A 23,569-nucleotide genomic window follows, 5' to 3' on the forward strand; every position below is an offset into this window, starting at 1 on the left:
TGGTGAAGTACTGTTCTAACATAGAAGGGACGGGCATGTTTACTTGTAGTAGGTGAGTTTTCTAGCTTGCCCAGTATCCACAGTCCCCCTTTTACACACAACACCCATGAAGGTAGATACTTGAATAACTAGACAGGAGAACTGAAAATCTCCAACCTGGACTACTCTAGTGACTCTCACATGAGGAAAGAGAGAAAGTGAGGTGTCACCTCCCAGGGAGTGCTGCTAGATTCCAGGTGACTAGAAGCAGTGAGGTATCAAATGTCACACAATCACAGCACAGACACCACTGCAAAGATTTACAGGAGGGTAGTAGGAAGACTGAGAAAGTCTGCTCTAACTCAAACTAAGTAGATTCTTTGCCCTTGATCCTTGATCAGCACCACCCAAGATACTCTGGCACCGTTCCTGAGACTGTTGCAACTTATTTGAGTTGTGCTGAGTTGTACTACAGTGACACTAACAGAAAACTCTTGCAAAATTCCACTTGTCTGTTTGGACACCTAGGGCGGAGCTTCCTGTTTACACAGTGCACTCATAAATAAAGCTCTGTGGATTGGGGGCATCTCTGGAAACTGTATTAAAGAAGAGGACACCGTGGGCCCTGTCCCCTTGTCCTTTCTTCCTACACCATGTGGAAGGACAGGCAGGCTCTACAATGTCTGATTTCAGTTCTTCTTGCCTTCCTGACATCTGCTTCCTTATCACCTGGACAACCGTGAGTACCACCAAGGCCATGTTGTTCCACTTCAAATCAAAATCACCCATTTCCTTTCACAGTCCCTTCTCCCAAAAACCTCTCTATATCTTTTTGTTTTTCAATTAACATATGATAATTACATGTATGCTTTTCAACTTTAGTATTACATGATTCTATGTTATCATTTTTCCAATTCTTAAGCAATTACTAAACTGAGGTGTGATGTAATTTAGAATAGCATTCCTCTTTTGACTGTACCACTAATATCTAAAATCCCAGTGGTCAGAGACATTTTTATGTGTTGAAACCATTTAATCTCTTTGAAGATAAATATCTACATTGTTGGCACTTTCTTCCTCCCTGCTTTGTGTTGGAAATGTGTATCCTATAGTTTAACCTTGGGATGTATAAGGATTCAAGCACACTGCAACTCTATGGATGTTTGTGTCTGAAAACAACACTCTTGTTAGGATCACAGACCTTGGATTAAACTGCAAGTAGAACTTGTCATTTGGTGCCAGAATAACCACATTATCAGCATTATATTGTTGAGTGACTTTCCTTGTCATTTTTTGATAAGAAAAATATATTTAAAGTGATAAAAATAAAAGCATTCTTTTGATTTTTTTCTATTATGTGATGTAGTGGTGACAGATTAGATTTTGGGACAGTTTGGATACAAAAAAAAAAAAAAAACTCTAATGCCAGAAAAATGTAGAGAACAATTCCTGCAGATATTCTTTGGTATTTGATCTGGTATAGCATTTGTGAATCATGCTGCTCTGAATTGAAACTACAGCCATGGACAAGGATATCTGTCCCCAGCTGGTCTCAACTTTCCCTTTCCAGGAAGTACATGGTGCTGGTCCCTTCCCTGCTCTACACTGAGTCCCCTGAGAAAATCTGCTTCCATCTGTACGATCTGAATGAGACAGTGACTGTCAGGGCCTCCTTGCAGTCTAGCTGGGGAACCAGAAGTCTGTCCAATGAGTTTGTGGTTGACCAGGACTATTTCCACTGTGACTCCTTCACTGTGAGTACTAGATGCCTGACCCATCTGTTTTCTATATTTATGTGCACATGTGTGTAGATGCATATGTAATATACTTACATATTTCTAAGAGATTAATCTAGAAACACAGCTACTACTTCAAAACAATAGACACTTAGAACATTTACCCAATAAACAAATAGCATAGATTATCCCACCCCAAAATAGGAAGAGCCAATGCTTGTGCATGTGCTACTTTCCCACTGAAGATCTTCAAAGACCCTAGTACCCAGAGAAAGAAGGATTTTGCCACTGTGTAGTAGTTGCTGCTAGTAAGTTATAAACTTTCAGTTAGCACTCCAGCTACACAGAATTTCCTATGTGTAATTGACATCCTGCTGGGTTTCCTCTTCTGTACCTATCCTCAAGATGAAATTCCTACCACTATCAATATGTTAGTTTCCACTCTACCTAAGTTCTAGAGTTCTATCTAATTTTCCATCAAGATAATATTTACTCCATAAAAATGACTGTGTCTTTGTGGCTTCCATTGACTCATATGAAATGTTGTGTTTTTCTTTTCATACTTTGTTCCTGACATACCCTCCTCACATAATACCTAAACAGAAACTGATGGACCCCAATCTCTTTCCTATAGTGTGGAAGTACAGGAGGTAAAAAGGAAATCTAAGAACTTCAAAGGGTCATGGTGAAAGGTTTTGTGTTCCTCTCATCCTCAGCTCCCCAGAGTCTCAGCTTCGGATGAGAAGGTGTCCCTCTCTGTCCACATCAAAGGACCAACACATGAATTCAACAAAACGAGTATGGTACTGGTGAAGAACCAAGAAAGTGTTGTCTTTGTCCAGACAGACAAACCCGTGTACAAATCAGGACAGTCAGGTAAGAAGCTCCATAACGGGCTATGGAATGAAGAAGCCATTCTGAACATGGCACAGAGAAGGCCTGGGTATCTGGACCTCATTAGAAAATTCTCTCTCTTTTTCTCCAGTCAAGTTTCGGATTGTCTCTATGGATAAAAACCTACGCCCCCTGAATGAGTTGGTGAGTCTTTTACATGTGGGTATTAGTGGGGGTTGTGAAGACATAATGTGACTGGAATAGTCTCATTTCTAGCCCCTTGCTAAAGTATGAGGTTGGTTTTGTTCTCTACTCTGTTCATTTGACTATTTATAGCCCTTGCTCAGTTACCATTGGCCATGCTATGTCTTCCTTATATCTTGCAATCCATTACTGGCTAAGTGTCTCTGGGTTTCTTTAAACTTCATGAAGACTGTTACTGTATAAAACTTTGGGCTTGATCATGTTTTTCAGTCATTTCTTTTGTAGTTTCTGTTACTTCAAGCCATCCTTAAGAAGTCCATTTCTCACATATTGCCTTGTATTTAATATTTAGATTCTTCCCTAAATGGACTCTATTAAGAATAAAATAGCATTCCAGAGTCTCTTGTCCTTTGCAATTCAGCAAGTGGTGGGTGTTGTAGCTGGAGTTTTCTTGTGTTTACCCTGCTCCTGCAGCTGCTCAGAGCCAAGTAAACACACAGAGACTTATATTACTTAGAAACTGTATGGCCGTGGCAGGATTCTTGCAATTGACTTCTTAAATATTAAATTAACACATTTCTATTAATCTGTAAGTTGCCATGTGGCTTGTGGCTTATTGGTACTTTTACATCTTACTTCCTCTGTGTGGCTGATGACTCCTGACTCCACCTTCCTGTTTCCAGAATTCTCCTCTTTACTTAAACCTGCCTATACTATGCTTCCTGCCTGGCTACTGGGCAATCAGTGTTTTATTTATCAACCAAATCAAGCAACACACTCACAGCATACAGAGTGATATCCACAGCAGGGTGTCTGTACTAATCACACTCTACTGCAAGTAGAGGCTTCTCTGACAATTGCTGAGAGAATATTTGATCTATAAGTATAAAGATACAACAATATTAGTAGGTTTAACACTATGTCCTTTAGAAGCAGAATAATAATGGGTTCTCCTCTAGGACCTATGGCATGTTTAGCCACAGACTCTGGGCCCTATAATGATGTCTAATGTGGATTTCATCTTGTGTAGTAGGACCTAAATCCAGTCAGAGAGTGGTTGATTACTTCCATGACATTTGTGCTACTATTGCACAGTGGGCGTGTCTTGCCAGACCAGTGGTTCTCACGGTTGATAGTGTTCACAGCTGGGTGAGATTGATGATACTGGCAATTCTGGTAGTGTGGATAGCACCTTCCTGCTTGGTGAAACTTAGCCAGTAGTGATGGTTCCAGTCATCAGCAGCTTAACTGTAGAATGTGAACGCCCAAACTAGACATTTAAATAATATCCTCTCCAACCAAGGAACATATATTATTGTGTCAGAGAGGAAGGAATGACTGTAAGAGCCAGAGGTAGTGAATGAACAAAAGGAGACAGTCCTCTAGACTCAGCATGCCAGCCACACATATGCACAAGCCCATGCAAGACCAAGCCAGACCAAACCTTAGCATGGACAGGGGAGATGTACATGAAATCCCACCCTTAACTGAGGCACTATTGCTAACTGATAGCTACTGGGCAAATTTCAGTTTTCTTTAGTGTATAGATACAGGTAAGTCAACTACACTCCAGTGGAAGCCCACATATCCAAGAATATATGGGCAGCATATATTGGAGTTAATTGGTGAAAAAGAAGAGAGAGAAAAAACACTAAGACAGTTGGGTAAGGAAGGGAGGTAGATCTGGGATGAGTTAGGGGAAGTTTTCATCAGAAAACACTGTTCAAAACTCTCAAAGAACTAGCTGAAATTTAAAACAAAAAATAAAATAGTGATCCTATTTTATTTAATGTGCTCTTTACAGATAACAATTTACAATAGACATCATTTGGTGGCGAGTAAAGATTCTATCTTATCACAATAATCTGTTGTATAATTCTATCAAGGATATTTTATCTTTTTTATTGTTCTCACACACAGTACATCATGACCATAGCTTCCACTCCCTCCACTCCTCCCAGTCTCCCTCCCTCATCTAGATTCATGTCCCTTCAGAAAAGAGCAGGCATCCCTGGAATATCAACCATATATGGCATAACAAGATGCAATAAGACCAGGCACAAACCTTCCTATCATGGCTGGATGAGACAACCCAGTAGAAAGGAAAGTGTCCCAAGAGCAGGCAAATTAGTCAGAGATATGCACATTCCCACTGTTAGGAGTCCCACAAAAACTGCAAGCAAATAACCACTGCATGCATGCAGTGGACCTAGCTCAGACCACAGAAATCACAGGTTCTATGATTTCCCCTTCAGTCTCTGTGAGCCACTATGAGCCCTGCTTAGTTGATTCTGTTGGCCATGTTCTCCTGGTGTCCTTGACCCCTCTGGCTCCTACCATTCTTCCTCCCCTTTTTGTGGGGTTCCCTGAGTTCTGCCTAAAGTTTGGCTGTGGATCTCTGTATCTGTTCCCATCAGCTGCCAGAGGAAGCCTCTCTGATGACAATTGGCTAGGCACCAATCTTGTGAGTATAGTAGAATATCATTTGGATTTATTTATTTATTTGCTTATTTATTTATTTGTTTGTTTTGGTTGGGGACATCGGTCTTGATTGGTTCTACCCTAGGTCTCTCTTTGGCTTCCAGTTACTGGTCATCGAGACAATGTGGGCCATGGGCTGCCTCTAGTAGCTTTGCCCTTGAGTTAGACCATTTGCTTTCATTTGTTGTTAGTCATTTGTTGGCCATTCTCACAAGCTCTGAGCCACCATTGCCTCAGCACATCTTTCAGGCAGGACAAGTTGTAGATAGAAGGTTTAGTGTTTGGGTAGGTGTCCCTGTCCCACAAATGGGAGCCTTGCCTCCTTATAGAAGATGACCAGTTCAGACTCCATATATGTCATTAGAAAGAGACCTCAGTAGGATCACCCCCATAGGTTCCAGGAAGTTTCCACTGCACTAGGTTTACATGGATCTCTAATACTCCCTGTTCCAGCTATCTCTTTCTCCATCCCTCGCTCCCTATCTGATCCCTCCTGTTCCCATCCCCACTGGCCCCCAGTCCACCTGTAAAATCTTCCAAGGGAGATTCATGCATCCTTCCTAAAGCACTCCTTGCTACTTAGCCTCTCTGAGTCTGTGGATTGTGGTGTGCTTATCTTTAACTTAGCAGCTAACATTTGTTTATAAGTGAGTACATGTCATGTTTGTGTTTCTGAGTCTGTGTTGCTTACTCAGGATGATTTTTTTTCTAGTTCCCTCTTTCATTATATATACACACATGTGTATGGTTCTGCAGGGCAATCTCTTCATCCCTTTTACCTATCTCTGTTGGCTGATGACACTAAAATTTCCAGTGCAGACTGTTCATTCACTTGCAAGCACTTTGTGTGTCTCTGTGTAATACATGTTCATTCTGTGTGCATATGTGTGTGCATATGTGTGTGTGTGTGTGTGTGTGCGTGTGTGTGTGCACGCATGAATGTGCTAGCCAGAAAACAATCTTAGATTTCATTTCTTGGGTGCAAAACATCATGGGTTTTGAGTCAGAGTCTCTGGCTGGCATGGTGCTTGATGATCAGGTTGGCAGCCTGGTCAGTCATCTGGTGACAGCTGTGCTTTCCAGCCGGGACTACAGTGAGTACATGTACCCACTTTTTGTGTGGATTCTGCAAATGGAACCTGGGTCTTTCTGCTTGAGCAGCTAGCATTTTACCAACTGCCTCTCCCTCCTGTCTTTTACCTCCTGGTTTCATAAGGATAACAGCACTTTCATTTTTATTTAGGTTAAATTCACTTCCTTGAATTAATCCATGCTTCAGTATTTCAACGACTACCCCTGAATGTTTTATTTAAATTTTACTATCAGGTTGCATTTCTACAATCATTCTTGGAAATGTGATTGAAATATTAATAACATATATATTGATTGGAAAGAGCATAAATCATTAAATGACAAATGTTTCTGTCTATTGCACATGTATCTAACCATTATTTTAGATTTCCTTTTATGAATTACATAATGGTTTGCAATGTTCTTCTTAGGTCTATTGAATTTCTTATTTGACTTATTCCCCCAAATCATTATTTTCATTAATGACTGGTGTTTATAGAATTTATAATTTGTTGTCTTCATTTTCAATGCAATCAAGATTTTTTTCTAAGTACCCCATTACTTTTTATCATGTTGATCTTGCTGAATTCCTTAGTCAAAATGATTTATCTTAGATTTCAATGGTTTTTGTGCCAGTTATAAACTGATCTTGCTACTACATTGTAGGGTCATTTCCTTGAAAGTTAAAGAATTAAAAGGCAGGAAACATCTTGAGCAGAGCAGACAGAGTCAGACAATAAAGAAAAGCTTTTATTAGAGTTGAGAAAACACACACAGCAGGCACATGCGTGGGAGGACCCTCTGCAGAGGGGGATTGGGGAGCCCTGCCTTTCCCTGAGGGCTAGGGTCTTTGAGGATATTTGAGGGGTCTGCGTTCACTAAATTTGGGTTGATCAGCTAGAACAAAGACAGAGAGGCAGATACAAATGCAGGTGACCTCATCTTGGTCTTGTCCTTGAATGTATCAGGCTGGTCCATTGCAGAGGTGCCCTAGTATTAGAGGGGGAGCCCTCCTGTGGCCTTTAGGCCTACGTCATGGGTCAGGAGTGTGAGGAAGAAGCCAGGATTTCACTGTTTCTATTATCTGTCTGTGGCTTCTCTTCCTGTCTGTTTACCTCCCAGGGATGGTCTAAGTATTAGTTCCTCAGCTGATAGAAACAATTCTCCTTCTTTACTCACAGGTTTTATAGTTTAGTTTCCTTTTCTGGCCATGTAGACTAGGTCATCCAGGATGATATTATAAGAAATCACATGTGGGACTATTGGTGAAATTATTAAGGCCACTCCACGAAGTTAAAAGATAAGTTTATTTTGTGGCATAACTTTCAAATGAAGGGATAGGTAGGTTGTAGGGTCTGGCAAAGGTATGGCACAGTTTGGTGGTGTTCTCTGGAGAACTCTGCTTGGTCTACCTCCAGCATCCAGGTTCCGGGCACCAAGAGATCCTTCTCATTTGGATCCTGGGTCTTCAGCGTCCTCTCTAGGCCCCACCTTGTAAGTGTGACCATTACAAAAGCCTCAGTAGGGGTTGGAACTTCCAGGCCAAGGCTGGAATGGCTACCCACTACATCTTCCCCTTTTGTCTAAATAAGAAGGTTCTAACCTAATACAAGACTATATACAAAGAATTGGTTATCAAATATTGTCTAGGAGTAATGAGGGATAATGACCTAGATAAGTTGGAACTACAATCAATGCAAACAATATCAAGCAAGAAACACATACTAAAATCCAGGGAAGTCTAGAGCATGGGTAGGTAGCATGTTACAAAGATCACTCAAAATGTGTCCAATCCTAAAGAACCTGAGTCTAATACTTCATATATTCTATCCAAGATTATATATATATATATATATATATATATATATATATATATATATATATATATATACTAAGTTGTAACTATAACAAAATAGTGCAGGCCAGATATGCCTTAGGGAGGTCATATATTTCCAGAAAAAATGTCATTCATCATACATGCAAAAAGATTTTTAAATTTTTATGAGGTAATGTTTCAGCCATATTACAAGAATTACTCAAAATCTCAAAATTTGTTAGTCAGTTTTAAGGTGTAAAATTATCAAGTACTTTTACTTGAAATAAGACACTTGTTCACCTAGCTTACCTTTCCATGGTTTGGGGAGGCGCAGTAGCACTTTTCAGCCAGCAGGAGGCGTTGGTATAGCTCCAAAGCAGGGCCTGCTGGCGACCTTGGCTGGCAGCTGCTGAAGGCAGGAGCCAAGATGGCGGGGAGTTGGCAATCAGGGAGAAGTGGGAAGGCCTCAGTCACAGTGGGTTTTCGCTGGTCTGGGGGCTAAGCTAGGGAACTGAGACTGGACTAGCTGCTCCCCTTTTTGGGAATGGAACTTGTAGGCGTTCCCTGGTTATATGGAACTTTGTAGGCAAGTTTAGGTACCAGCTAGCTGGGGAGGAGGCTGGGGGTGGGAGCCGCCCAGGCCTTTGGAATTTGCCCCATGTTGGGCGCAAGAAATTGTTGAAATTAATAAGGCCACTCCACATAGTTAAAAGGGAGGTTTATTTTGTGGCATAACTTACAAATGAAGGGATAGGTAGGTTGTAGGGTCTGGCAAAGGTATGGCACAGTCCGGCAGTGTTCTCAGGAGAACTCTGCTCAGTCTACCTCCAGCGTCCAGGGTCCAGGCACCAGGGATCCTTATCATTTGGATCCTGGGCCTTCAACAGCCTCTCTCAGCCCCGCCTTGTAGGTGTGACCATTACCGAAGCCTCACTGGGGGTTGGAACTTCCAGGCCAAGGCTGGAATGGCTACCCACTACATAGGACTTTTGTGAAAATTTCCTTTTTCACAACTGTACTTACTCTGCAGTGTCAACTGACTTTTATAAAATAAATAAATAAATAAATAAATAAATAAATAAATAAGTAAGTAAATAAATGAATGAATGAATGAATAAGTAAGGAAAGAAAGAAAGAAAGAAAGAAAGAAAGAAAGAAAGAAAGAAAGAAAGAAAACAGACAAACATGATTTCTCCATGTAATTCTCTCTGTCTTGAAACTGTCTATGTAGACCAGGCTGGCCTTAAACACACAGAAATCCTCCTGCCTCTACCTCCTGAGTGCTGGGATTACAGATGTGCACCACTGTCGCCTGGCTCAGCTGATGCCTTTAAAGTCTGTTAAGTCAGCAGGTGGCTCTTCCTTTTCTTGCTTCATACTCATATTGTAAACTGAAACCTCAGTAGTTGTTTCCAAAAGGGCAGTGTCTGCACCCTCATCTTCAGTATTTGGAGGTGAAAGTCGATGACACATGAAGACATGGCACTTGAAAAGAACAGAAAGGATAAGCTTCTGTTGTGAAACCCACTTAGTTCAAAAGATGAGGAAGTAAGGCACAAAAGGAGAGATCAGATGAAAATGAGGAGAGCCTAGTCTCATCAACACAGGTTACAATGCCAAGAGAAGCCTCCCTCATTCAAGCTGCGTGTAGTATTTGTCCGTGACTATTTGCATAAATTAGAAAGGCAACTTGGTACCATGACAATTTACTTAAACAAACAGGTCATCTATCCACGTAAACTAAGACTTCCACAGTCACGGGTTGTTGACGGGTTTTCAGCACCCAGTATGAATTCTGTTTTACAGAACAGGATTCAAATTCAATCAGAGAACAGTTTTCTACCCCCATAAAAGTTGTGCCACTCTTGCACCAATGGGCACATCCCGCATGGCAGGTTGGTGTTAGACATCCTAGGGTTCTCAGCTGGATGAGACCATTGGCATCTCCTCTCCTGCAGCAATCTGCACAGCACCTTGTGGCGTTATGAAAGCTGGTCAGCAGGGGGTGTTAGAAGAGCACCAGCTTGATTTCTCTACACCCTTCCACCAAGGTGTGTGGTGTCTTCCACAATAGAATATTATCAACTAGTTATTGTGTGCAATCAAGAAGAGCTTCAAGATTCTGTATTGCTTTGGGGGGTCTAGGGCCTAACTGGCCAGCAACTTATAAGGCGCTATCTCATGCCTAGAACTGGGACATTTGTTTAGTGACCCTTGGCCTTCAGGAGCAGCATTATCTAGACGTGCAGTACATCTTCCTCTGACTGTCTTTATAACTTATGCTTCTTAATAGGCTTAGAAAGCAGTAAGCTTCCACGTGGCTTTTTCACAGATCCTCAGTGTGGATTAACCTTCCCATCCTTCCCTCTTGTCTCTCCCATCCCACACCCTTATCCCCAATAAATGTTCTGTTCCCCAAAGGTACACCTGTGCATTGAAATCCTCTATGTCATGCTGTGCCCCTTGCCCTGAGGGATTCCAACTCAGTGGTCCTCTTCTAGGTACCTTGACTCCACAAGTACTCCAGGTTTGGAGTGAGGAGCCACACATGAGAAAGAACAAACAGCAGTTATCTTTCTGAGCCTGGCTTACCATTATAATTTCTACGAGTTTTATTCATTTGCTTACAAATTTTGTGATTCCATTTGTCATAGCTGAATAAACTTTCATGGTGTACACATGTACCACAGTTTCATAATCAACTATCATGATTTATTTTTCTAGACTTTCAGAAACAAGTTCAATCTCACTAAAATTCCCTTACAACTTACACTGCTTGCTCTCTCTTCCACTGCTGGAAATTGTTATGTTTTCCTCAACCTGAAGGAAATTCGCCTCTTCAGACAGCTCAGTTATTACAGAACCTTAAATGACCTTGTCACTGTCTGTCTTTACTGTATTCCTCATCTGCTGGATCAGAAACACTTTGCCTGTAAAACCTCTGAACATGCAGCCCTCGCCTTAGTCAGCGGCAGCTCTTAGAGCAAAGCAGCTGTTGATTCCTTTCTTTCTTTGCATTTCTGGGCACTGGTTAGACAGTGGCTTGCTCTGTTGAACTACATTCAGGAGGTGTAGATTGAGTTCATGTGCTAATGCCTTTGTATCTCATTAGATGAGGAATGGGAAGCAGTGCCTTGGGTAGACTGGGGATATATATATAGCTTCCCAGGACTACCCCAAGTTAAACATTTTGGCTGGATATATTTAAAACTTGTAACCCTATTTCACACTAAAAATATTCCTGATTTGAACAATAAATTCTGTAATCTCCATACTGTAAAGGCTCAGGATGCATCCCCATAAATTATTTTCATTATTATTTCATAACTACAATTTTGTTATTGTTATGAATCATCATGTAAATACTGTTGGAGATAAAGCTTTGCCAAAGTGATCATGACCCCCAGGTTGAGAACCACTGTTCTAAACTAACACTGTTTTCTCTTTCATTCCAGTTTCCTCTGGCTTACATTGAGGTAAGAAACTTAACTGTTTCATGTTCAGAGAGAAATCAATCTGCTGAAAGCAACTTGATGTTGGAATGTTGTAGCAGGACTGTGGGTCAGCAGCCTTCCACCATTGTGGATAGTTGCTTCATTATATCACATTCCCTACCCTAATGTTTCCATCATGAACACGTGGTCTTAGATGTGTTGATGTAATTAAAACTCTATTTACTTACAAAATTTTCAACCTGTCTCACAGGATCCAAAGACGAATCGAATTATGCAGTGGCGGGATATTAACACAGAGCATGGGCTAAAGCAGCTGTCCTTCAGCCTGTCATCAGAGCCTATTCGGGGCCTCTACAAGATAGTGATAGTGAAAAAATCAGGACTGAAGACAGAGCACTCCTTCACCGTGGAGGAATTCGGTATGGCTTGGGAAGATTGAAAAGGGAAAGTAGATCTTGTAAGTTTCTGGTTATCATAGGAAAAACTGTTTTGAACATGTTGAGTTCAATGGAAAGGCTAGGATTCATCTGACTCTAACTATGGCTATCCACCTAGCAACCTGGAACTGTCAGAAATTTCTGGGATTTTCACAAGTAAATTATTTGGGTTTTCTTATTTAAGTAGATAACTCTGTGGTTTTTATATTCTGATACAATCTATCACCACTCAACATTCTAACATTACTGGAGGGAGGGAGGTAACCTTACTAATGTGAAGTCACCATTTCTTGGCAGAGGCTGATTGTTTAGACAACTAGAAAAGTAATTTTCCACCTAAATTTCTCCTCTCTCTCTCCCAATAGTGCTTCCCAGGTTTGAAGTTCAAGTAAAGGTCCCAAAGGTCATCACTGTGCAAGATGAAAAAATAAATGTGACTGTGTGTGGAGTGTGAGTTACCTGTGTTTAATCTTCTATCCTTCAGAATGTACTTGGACACAAAAGCTACCTGGGATAACATGTCATTGTAGAATATCTAATGCTAAGGTTGTCCTTCCTCCTAGAATGTTCCCCTATGGTGCCCATTTTTTCCTCACGTCCCCATTGCTCTGCATCCATTACTGATTGATCATTCATTGCCTGTGTTGATGATCTTCATCCTGATGACACCAGTGATAAATCAATTGTATGAGGCAGTAGAGAGTTCCTGCCTTTGGGAAAAGGAAGGAACCTACAAAGATCCCCTGACCCATGAGAAGAGAACACAGGCACTAAACACAGCATTCTGCTGACCTGTTATGGGTTGACAGAAAGAACAGAGAAACAAGGGCTCCCAGTCTGGCTGTTGTTCCAGCCACTGCTGCCTAAGTTTAACTTTTAAACATCTCACTTCTCTGTTTGCATTTCTGTACTGGATAAATGTGGATCCTGTGTCACAGCAACTAAGTTGCTATTAAAGTCTGGAACTGCAGTAGGTCAAATCGTGCTAGAAGGAATTTGCAAATGTGCCTGAATCAAACTGAAGAGACACACCTTAGCTCACATATGCTTGTCATTAAAATAAACATGCTCAAGAGAAAATGAATAGGAAGAAGGCAAAAGACTGAGTAGGTCAGTTAGAATAGTCCTGAGTCTTTTCACCATGGTCTCCATTCATCAAGCCCCATCATTTAGTAACTGAGGATTCAGATTGGGTCACTTAATCATTTCAGAACTATGAAGAGGAGAAAATATTGTCTTCCGATGGTTCTTAATATGGCTAAATTATTAGTATACCTAGTGAGAACATGCCAAGCAATGGTAATGGGCCCTATTTGCTGTCATTGTGAAAATACACAGAGCTAATCTACTATTACAGATTGACAGTGTGGACTATGGGTGGGACGACTGTGGGTCTCTGCTTTAGGATGACCCTTGGACTTTCTGAATTTGTCTTGTAACAGCTATACCTATGGGAAGCCTTTACCAGGACAGGTAAAGATGCACATATGCTGTGACTACCAGGATTCTAGTGGAAAGGGAGAGGGTGCATGCATACCAGTCAGTTACCAGGTGAGTAAAAACTGCTCAAAATCCCATTTTTAATATTGAGGGTTAACTATCACAGAAATACAGATAGCAAAGCTGAGAGGAAATGCACACCCAGGTACTGAAAAGAGGATGTTCTGGGACTTTGGGTCTGTGTGGTGTAGCTCTGTGGTGGAACACAAGCCAGGCATGTGTACAATCCCCAGCATGGCCCGCCACACACACTAACAAAAGTGATAGTCCTGGGACCTACTGTTATTAAAGGAATATTTCAACAAGTTTACAGCCAAATTTGGCCACTAAATTTAATTTTATTATATATTCATAGTACAAAGTAATAGTTTTATGATATTTTCATACATGGGTATCATGTATTTTAACCATATTTCCTAGTCCCATTGCCACATCTGCTCTCTTGGGTCCTCATTCCTTTGTCCTGCTCTTCCTATATATCACTCACTACTTTTGTGACTTATAGACTAGTCTTTGAAACATAATTGGCTCATAGAGAATGGGAGTAAATTGCACAAAACAACAGGCGTCTTTACAGTGTACTCACACACACGTATCATGTCTTGATTGTCTCCTCCACTACCTGCCCTATTCTCTCTATCCATTCTCCTGCCAGGCCCTTCCTCTTCCCAAATGGAACAACATCTACTTGGCAATGTTTCTGTTTTACCCTTACACATGACAGAAACCGTGCCCTGATGTGTGTCTGAGTCTGGCATTCTTATGAAAGGTGACACTCTCCATGCCCATAACATTCTCTGACTCAATTTTGATTATCCATTCATCAGTTGATGGGCTCATTAGATTGTGAGTCCCATAAATGACCAGCATGCCTGTGGACACATGTCTTGGTGTACTGACACAGATTCCTTTTATGTATTCCTGACAGATGATCATATGGTACTTTGACCTTGTAATCTATGAGGAGCATTTATACCAACATGGCAGTGGCTGTACTAGGTTGTAGGTTCACCCAGTGCCTGAGGTGTAGAGAATACAAGGTCCTTGTGCTCATAGATAAGCATTAGGGAAACCAGGAATGTTAGAACATGCAGGGTTGTCTCCTCAGTGGAGGAGGTGTATACCAGTTTTCCACCCAGAAAGCTGGGAATGGATGTAGTTAACATTCTGGTGATCTGTGTTATCTGTATGGCCAGGACACACCTGAATCTGCCAGACTACTACATTTATGCGAGACTCTTCCTTTCTAGATCCTTATCTTGAGTCTTATTTCTCAGTCTATAGAACCCTCCCTTATGGGTGATGTCACAGTACTTTAGAACACCCAGGTGACCTCTGGGCTATCTGTAGGGCCAGGCCACTCCTCACTCCCACAGACTCTTACGTTTATATCACTCATTTTCCACAGACCCTTAGCTGAGCAGTGTTTTTCAATAGAACCCATCTTAATGGGAGATGTCACACATACTTAAGAAATGAGCAGAGCCTAGGTGACCTCTGTGTCACCTGTAGGGCAGGTCACACTTGACTCCACAGACTTTTATGTTTACCTCCTTCACTCTCCCCAGACCCTTATCTTGAGCATTCTTTTTCAGTCGATAGAACCCATCTTTATGGAAGAGGTCCCATGTACTTTGTAAAGAGTTTCATTGTAAACATGTTTCAAGCTTTCTTGTTTGTACATGGGATTTAGTTGATTTCATTGGGAAACTTTTTTCCAAATTTGTACTGTGTTTAAATATGTCTATAATAAACTGTCCAGTATCAGGCTCTAGCAGTTTGAGCCAACAGGGACTACTGAGTCATGTTAAACTGGATTTTTTCTTTTGCCTCACACAGTTTGTTACTCTGGTGGTCCTGGTGTTTACAGAGACTCCCACAATGAGGGTCTTCTCCTCACAACCTCACCAGCACTGATTTTTGCTTTCTTTACAGTAGCCACTCTGTCTATGGTGAGAAAGAACTCTAGTTTCAGGGTTGCATTTTCCAGTATCTAAGGATGTTAAATTTATTTTTCATGTATTTTGAGAGGTTTGTATTGCTTTTGCAAACTGTTTCTTCAAATCACATCATTAGCCATGGAATGAGTTCGTTTTATTGGTTTTACATATTTTACATTTTTATATACATTTTTCTTAACTTTTAAATATTTTTGAGCATTTCATGGTAAATGTGGTTGTCATTTATGCCTCTCTTTCCTCCTCTCCAACGCCTCCCATGTCTCCCTCAACTCTTTCTGAAATTCATGACCTCTTATTCTGGAACTATTATTGTTATACTTTAAATTAATTGTGTATGAGTGTGTGTGTGTGTGTGTGAGTGTGTGTGCATAATCAACCTGTTGAGTCCATTTAGTATTGCTGCTATGAACATGTACATAACGATGAACATGCTGGATTAAATAACCTAACAACAGACTCCTTGGAGAAGAATGGTTTTCTCTCTCAGCAGCCATTGATCACCTGTAGCTCTTAATCTTGGAATGGGGCTTTATGAAATTACCCCATCCTCCACATGGTGTGTTAACTGGTGTTACCATTATGTAAGTCTTGTTTAGGAAGTCACATTCTTGAGATTTTTATGCATGTGTTTTCCCTGTTGTATCTGGATAGCACTATTTTTCAAGAGGCATTCTGGTCCTTTATAATCTTTCTGATCTTTGTTCCATGATTTTTCCTGGTCCTTTGACACAGTGGTTATGTTGGAGATATGTCAGGTGGGGTTGAGCACATCATAGACATTTATTCTCTGCAAGTGGGTAAGTTGTGAATCTCTATATGGGCACTATATATTGAAAAATAAGATTATTTGATGGGTGGTGAGATCTATGCTTATCTGTAAGGATAAGTCTTTGGATTATAATAAGGAACTATATTGGTTTAGGAAAATGATGATGGTGGCTTTGCCCTCTAGAGTCTATGTGACTGTTGAAGTTGTCCATTTCTTGTTGGTTTAACATTTGTGTTTGGATGAATGTAGAAATTTGTCTATGTGTTTTAGGTTTGCTAAATAATTAATGCAGTATAGGTTTTTAAAGTATTTATTTATAATATCACAAATTACTTTAATGTCTGTGTAATGTTTCATCGTAAATTTCTGATTCACTCAATTTGGGTAATTTCTTTCTTTCTTTGGTGAATTGTGCCAAAGATCTGTTGATCTTATCTTCTTAAATAACCATCTCTTGGACTCATTGATTCTTTGTATTCTTTATTTCTGTTCCACTCATTTCTGTTCCAGTCTTTATTATTTCTTCCCATTACTAATATTGAGTTTGACTTGATTTTTCTTTTTCCAAATCCTTGACTTGTGTCATTGAGTCATTTATTTGTGTTATTTCTTTTCTTTCTTATATCAATACTCAGACTTATAAATGTCCCTCTTGGGACTGCTCTGAATGGATTCCAGAGGTTTTGTTGTGATGTGTTTTCATTTTCACTTAATATCAGGGTTTATAATTTTTTCCTTTCTTGATTTGTTATTTGATTCATTAATTATTCAGTATTGGGCTGTTTAATTTCCATGACTTTGTGTAATTTCTAGAAATTCTTTTGTTGTTGATTCTAAGTATTATTGCATTGTGGTCAGATAGGACACACTAGGTTATTTCAATTTTCATCAATTATATTTGTTCAGATTTGTTTTGTGTCCCAATATTTTGTCTATTTCAGAGAAATTTCCATTTGTTAATTCAAAGAATAAATATTCTTTGGTATTTAGGTGGAGTATTCTAAAGATATATATTAGCTTCATTTAATGTATGATGTCATTTAATTCTGATGATACTGTCCAGAAGCTCTATTGGAGAAATTAGGGTTTTGAAACCAATTATAATTCTATAATTACTGAATTGGTTTCATCTGTGTCTTGAAGTGTAGTAGTATGCTTTTTATGAAGGTGTGTGTGCTAGAGTTTGGTTCATATATGTTTAGAATTGTAGTGTCTTCTCAATTAATTGTCCTCTTGATAAGAAGAAAGAGTTCCTCTTTATCTCTTCTGATTAATTTTGGTTTTAAATCAATTGTGTTAGATATCAGAATATCAATGCCTGCTTGCTTTCTGGTCATTTGCTTCGAATACTTTTTCCATCCTTTCACTGTAAGGTTATACCTATCCTTGAAGATAAAATGAGTTTCTTGTAAACAACAAAAATACTGATTTTGTTACCCATTCAACTATCCTGTGTCTTTTGGTTGGAGAGTTGAGGCCATTAATATTTAAAGTTATCTCTGAAAGGTGTGTGTTGGTTACTGTCACTTTATTATTTTGTTGCTATTTGTATTTAATCCTATCTCATGTTTCTATTATTATAACATTATTTTTTTTCTTTCTGTAGCCTCTTACTGTGCTTCTTCTCCTCCTCAGTCCAAAGTATTGTTTCTAGTATTCTCTGTATGGCTAGTTTTGGTGAACATGAATTCTTTTAGCCTATTTGTCACCTTATAATCTTACCAGTTTTAGAAACTTCTGAGACTTGTTAGCCTTGTACACATCCTGAGTATTAGTGAGCCTTCTTACAGATGGAAATTTTAAATTCAGATGAAAATCTCATATAACACTCTGGAAATTATTATTTTTTGTCCAGATGGGCAATTAATGAGTGTGTAGTACTTAAGACACCCATTATTATTGCATCTGAACCTATGTATCCTTTTATTAGTATTATTTCTTTCATGAAATTGGATGCATTGACATGTTTATTCAATATTCTTTTTTTGGTTATTTCCATTCACTAATAGGTAGTGATGTTTTTATTTCCTGTAACTAACTTTCAACAAAGGCTATTTTATCAAATATAAATATTGATACTTGTCCTTCTTATCAGCTTTGGATTTTCTTGAACTATCCTTTCCTATCTCATTAGTTAGGGGTTGTTTTTGGTTTGTTTGGTTTTGGTTTTTTTTTTTCTGTGAAGAGACACCATGACCATGACAACTCCTATAAAGGAAAACATTTAATTGGGTGGCTTACAGTTCAGAGGTTCAGCCCATTATCTTCATGGAGGGGCCTGGCAGCATGCAAGCAGACATAGTGCTTGAGAGATAGCTGAGATTTCTACATCTAGTGCAGGCAACAGGAAGTGGTCAACAATAGTGGGTGTGGCTTGACAAAGCCATACCTCCCAATAGTGCCACTCCCTATGAGCTTATGGAGGCCAAGTAAATTCAATCTACCACACTATCCTTTCATTTTTGTAGTCTAATTAGTTGCCCCATGTCTCTTTTTAAGAGAGTTAAAATCCTTTATATTTAAGTCTATTTGTTGGTATTTATTTATTTATTTCCTATGATTTTTTTGATGTTCTGGTTAATTCACATGCTATTTATCTTTTATTAACCATGTCATCTGTTACTGACTTTCTTATTCTTGTCATGAATTGATAACATTAATACCTTCATCTGCTTGTCTGAATCCTCTTTGAGGTCACTAGCCATTTCCAAAGCCAGACAATTAAATTATTTGTCTAGCACCAGCACAATTTCAGATTTCTGGGATTTAGAGTAAGGAGTCATACCCTCTTGTAGTTCTTAGGAAGCAGTTTCCACTTAACAGCTCATTCACCTCTAGCATTCAGAAAATAAATAAAACAAACAAAACAAAATGCAATAACACCAGAAAACCAAAGATGATAGAGCAACACAGTTTAAATAAAATAATGCACACTACGATGCCAGCCATCAGCCTCAAAAGAGAATGGCAAACAGTGTAAAGTAAGCTGTGAAGGTAAAACTGAATTAAAAACAAAGTAATGTGATTCTGGGGACTCTTCTCTTTCACATTTCAGAATAATGTCAGTTCTTTCTTATGAAGACTTTTCTCATTCACAGAACCACACAGAGGTAGCTCCTAAGCCCCCATTACACTCTGGAAATAGATTTCACTTTATCCATTTACTGGAACTTGGTATCAAGCCAACAGTTTCATGTCTACTAGTGAAATGTACCAATGGGCTACATCCAAGCCTGTGGTTTCTATTAGTCCTAGTGGCACTGATTACATTATAATTGTGAATTTACTTAATAATCCTTATGCATCTATAAATTTAACCATCATTTTGATGGATGACTAAGCCAACGCAACTTTGTGACTGCCTCATGATCATGGCACACATCAGCTCAGTGTGTGAGTTGAGTCCCATGCTTATGACCAGAATTTCATGCTGTATAGGGCAAGCACTCATTTTTCTCAAAGAAGTCCTCATGTGTGGCTTTGAGTTGACCATGTTCAATCTGAACAGTATGCCATATTACCTTATTTTTGTCTTGCATAACAGCTAGACAACAATGGCTGCACCACACAAGAAGCGAACATCGCTGTGTTTCAATTAAAGGAAAGATATTATGAAGTCCAGCGTCTTTTTGTGATGGCAACGATTATAGAAGAAGGGACAGGTACGTGAGTAACCTGAGAATATAGAAAAAGAAGCTGTGAAAATTCACACCTGTTCATGTCAATGGTGGTTTGAACAGAACAGAAACAGGATGTAGAAAACAAGCGATTCTTCTCTGTCTTTGACTTTCAATATTGTTTCTGTTTTCTTTTTCAGGATTCAAGTTCATGGGATCTGGGACATCTAAATTTGAAAGAAGCACAACCAAACTCATATTTGTGAAAGCAGATTCACACTTTAAAAGCGGAATTCCATTCATAGTGAAAGTAAAGTATTTTTTAATTCATAGATTGTTGGGCTGTATTGTGATATCACAACCTAGGCCATTCTGCTCTGTGTTAAACTTCTCTGACATCAGCCATTGCAATACAAGAATTTAGCATAGTGGTAGACTTCATACTTCACATGCTCAAGTGCATGAGTTAAATTCCCAGAGCTAAACTGAGAACTTAAAAAGTTATCAAGAAGCCCCAAACCTAAAGCATATGGAACAAAATTTTATTTATAACTACTGTCCTTGAACTACTTACTGTCTTAAACCCCAAAGTGTCACTGTGTTTCCACAATGAAGCCAGAGATGCAGCATGTTCATGACCAACCCCCACTCTCCGTTAGCCTCAGGGACCTAACTAGGTTTTATTTTGACTGTGTCAGTGCCTCTACCTCCCTTACTTCATACAAGGAATTTGATGGTTTCCTGTGAATAGCAGCTAAGTATCAAAATCTTTTATGGAGTCATATTAAGACTATGACACCTTCAGCCTCTGGTTTTCACGGCACTACCAGTCTTACTGGTATAGATCTTAAAGTGTTAGATGTTTGTAAAATAATTTTTTGCATACCAAATTAGTTGGTGCATCTTTTGTGATATTATATAACATTGAAACAGGTTTTCTCTTCTATTCTGTATGGTATCATTATACCTACACTATGCTTTTCTTCCTTGTTCAATTTAGGTCCGCCTAGTGGATATCAAAGGAGCTCCCATGCCAAATGAGCAAGTCTTCATCAAAGCACATGAACTTGACTACACCAATGTTACTACCACTGATCAGCATGGCCTGGCGGAGTTCTCCATCAACACCACCAACATCGAGGGGTCTTCCCTCACTATCAAAGTAAGTCAGAAATGAGAGCATAAGACACGGGGTGAAGCTTTCTAACAGCTTGAACTCAATAATGTGTACCTTCATGAAAAAATATTCCCATGCCAAACTTTCTTATTTTAGGGAAAAACAAATAAAGGTTTTGATCATTGATAAATGTATGAGTGAAGGGCTAAAGAAATAAGTGCACACATTATGAATACATTCTTTTAAATACAATATTTTCATAGTCTGTCTTATTTTGTTTGTCTTCTATATATTTTAAGTCAGGACCTTCAAGCAAAAATGATTAAAAGTATATTTTTTATCAATTCAGTCAAGAAGAGGTGCTGTGTATTCTCAAATTCATTATCCAAATATGCTGTGCCTATCAAACAAGAGACAGTTAATGTGTAACTGAATATGATTGATGCTATACTAGTTCCTGCTTTGGAAGGCATACAGAGAGAGAGAGAGAGAGAGAGAGAGAGAGAGAGAGAGAGAGAGAGAGAGAGAGAAAGGGTTCCTCTGATGTAAGGAGAAACTCAGCTAGTCAGAAGATAGGTTTACCTGTTGAGATCACACTGTCATTGCTTAACAGCCCCCCCCAACCCAACATAAGCACATACATAGACTCAGTGACTTGAAGTCAGCCCTGCAGTGCTTCTGAAAATGTCTTAGCTAAGCTGGTAACTCAGGCTGGGACTCACTCTTCTGATGGCTGTCTTCCTTGCTCTTCTGATGGCCGTCTTCCTTGCTCTTCTGATGGCCTGTCCTTGACCTTGATCTGCTTGACTGGGTCTCAGATGGAACAAGTCACATCACTGTACTCTCTTTTCCTCAGATTCCTGGTGGATCCTAGAAATAAGGCCTTAGAAAAGATTCATCTCTACCTAAGTCAGGAGAATTAGTTTTATTTATACTTTCCTGGTTTTACTTCAGATTTTCCTTCCTTCTCACCTTCCTGCCCACCCCACTTCTTTCTCCCTCCTCCTCCTCTGAGTTTGTTGTTTTTATTTGATTTTAATTAGCATAGAAAGTAACAGGTTTCGCTATGTCATTCTTATACATATTTTCTCGACCCTCCTCCCCAATTATCTCTCCATCTCCCTGAACTTCTCCCACTCTTACACTTCTGCCCCCAATAGTCTTCTTTCCATTCACATCACACACTTCAGATTTCTAGTCTGTTGTTCCCTGACTTTCTTTCTCATCCTTGGGCCTCCCATCCTTTCTTTCTGATCTTGCTTCTCTTTCCTTTCCCCAGACTCCCTTTTTGCTGTTTTAGTAACCAATTTATCTCTATTTCTTTTCTCATTAAAAGAAATTTTTTATAGGTTCTTAGTGGATGTTACATCATGTATCCCAATCCCACTCATCTCCTAATCCCCTCACTTCTGCCCTCTGACCTTGCAATACCCACCCCCAAAAAAAACCTAAAAATGTAAAAGTAAAACAAAACAAAAAAAAAACCACCAAAAAACAAAATCCTATCAGTGTAGAAGATGTAGTCTTGCCCAGTGACTCACACAATGCAGCCTATAGTCCACACACCTTGTAAGCATTCACTGCATCTGGTGGGTCAACCTGATTTATACAGTTTTTTTACCTGCTGTATACACCCATGGCTTCAGGTAAAGCCATTGCTACTAGCAGCTCTCAGCAGGAGGGTGTTGGGCTGTTCTGATCTCACATCCACAGACCTGGGTCACCTCTGCACCCCGCCAACAAGGTCATCTCTCTTGTGTGTGCTGCCAGGGCTAGGTACAGGGACCACTCACCCAAATGCTGTCTCTGATGAGGGGCAGGATCAGCTCTCCCACTTTCATGACCCCAGGACCAGCTTTTCTTGCCTCAGTAGGTGGTGAGAAGTGAGTGAAGAGGGGCAGGTGGGTATCTCTCCCTTCCCCATGCCACCACATGACAGACCATGAGGCTAGCTCTCCCACTCTGACATCTTCAGGACCAGATCTCCCACGCCCTCACCAGCAGGGACAGTTCTACTGTATGCCCTGGGGAGGTACAAGGCCCATTCCTTCTCTTGAGTGCTGCAGTCAGTGAGGGCCAGCGCTAGTTCTCCCTAGTGGTGTAGCCGAGGAGGGGCTGGGCCGATTGTGTGCAAGCCTATCCCCACTGCTATCAGTGATAACAGGAGCCATGGACTGTGGCTGCAGCAGGGCCACAGTTCCAGACAAGACTCTTAGCAGCAGCCCAGGTCCAGACAACAGCATGGCCCAGGGTGGCAGCAAGGGTTTCTCAGATCTTCATGGCCAAATCAGAGGCTCAGTCCTTGGACACTAAAATGGCCTTAGGTGATAACAGGCCACATAAATCAATACAGACCCCAGCTGTGGTTTCACCACTGACCCAGACATGGTCCTTGACAGCATTCTTGGCCCAGATGTCACCATAGCCCTAGTTGACATTGCAGATCACCCAGATCACCATGTCCCCAGTGGCAGTGTAGCCCTCAAACACCAGCATGTCCCCGGGTGGCAGGCAATCCCTCTGGCATCTACTCAGGCTTCAATGGTAACAGGAGCCATGGACATCAACACAGACTCAGGCTCTGGTAGGGTC

General features: G+C 40.1%; 1 protein-coding gene across 1 annotated transcript in view; it reads left to right on the forward strand.

Annotated features, from left to right (window-relative positions):
• The first annotated feature begins 632 nt into the window (after window positions 1-632).
• Window positions 633-23,569, forward strand: part of LOC118580270 (murinoglobulin-2-like) — a 54,590-nt gene continuing 31,653 nt past the window's right edge. The window contains exons 1-11 of the mRNA XM_036181942.1: window positions 633-718; window positions 1,550-1,733; window positions 2,432-2,591; window positions 2,701-2,753; window positions 11,577-11,597; window positions 11,827-11,995; window positions 12,379-12,463; window positions 13,456-13,564; window positions 19,788-19,905; window positions 20,061-20,170; window positions 20,861-21,022. Of these exons, the coding sequence (XP_036037835.1) occupies window positions 633-718; window positions 1,550-1,733; window positions 2,432-2,591; window positions 2,701-2,753; window positions 11,577-11,597; window positions 11,827-11,995; window positions 12,379-12,463; window positions 13,456-13,564; window positions 19,788-19,905; window positions 20,061-20,170; window positions 20,861-21,022 (1,257 nt within the window). The remainder of the gene's footprint in view (window positions 719-1,549; window positions 1,734-2,431; window positions 2,592-2,700; window positions 2,754-11,576; window positions 11,598-11,826; window positions 11,996-12,378; window positions 12,464-13,455; window positions 13,565-19,787; window positions 19,906-20,060; window positions 20,171-20,860; window positions 21,023-23,569) is intronic.

This window comes from Onychomys torridus, chromosome 3, assembly GCF_903995425.1.
Source record: "Onychomys torridus chromosome 3, mOncTor1.1, whole genome shotgun sequence".
Taxonomy (NCBI): domain Eukaryota; kingdom Metazoa; phylum Chordata; class Mammalia; order Rodentia; family Cricetidae; genus Onychomys; species Onychomys torridus.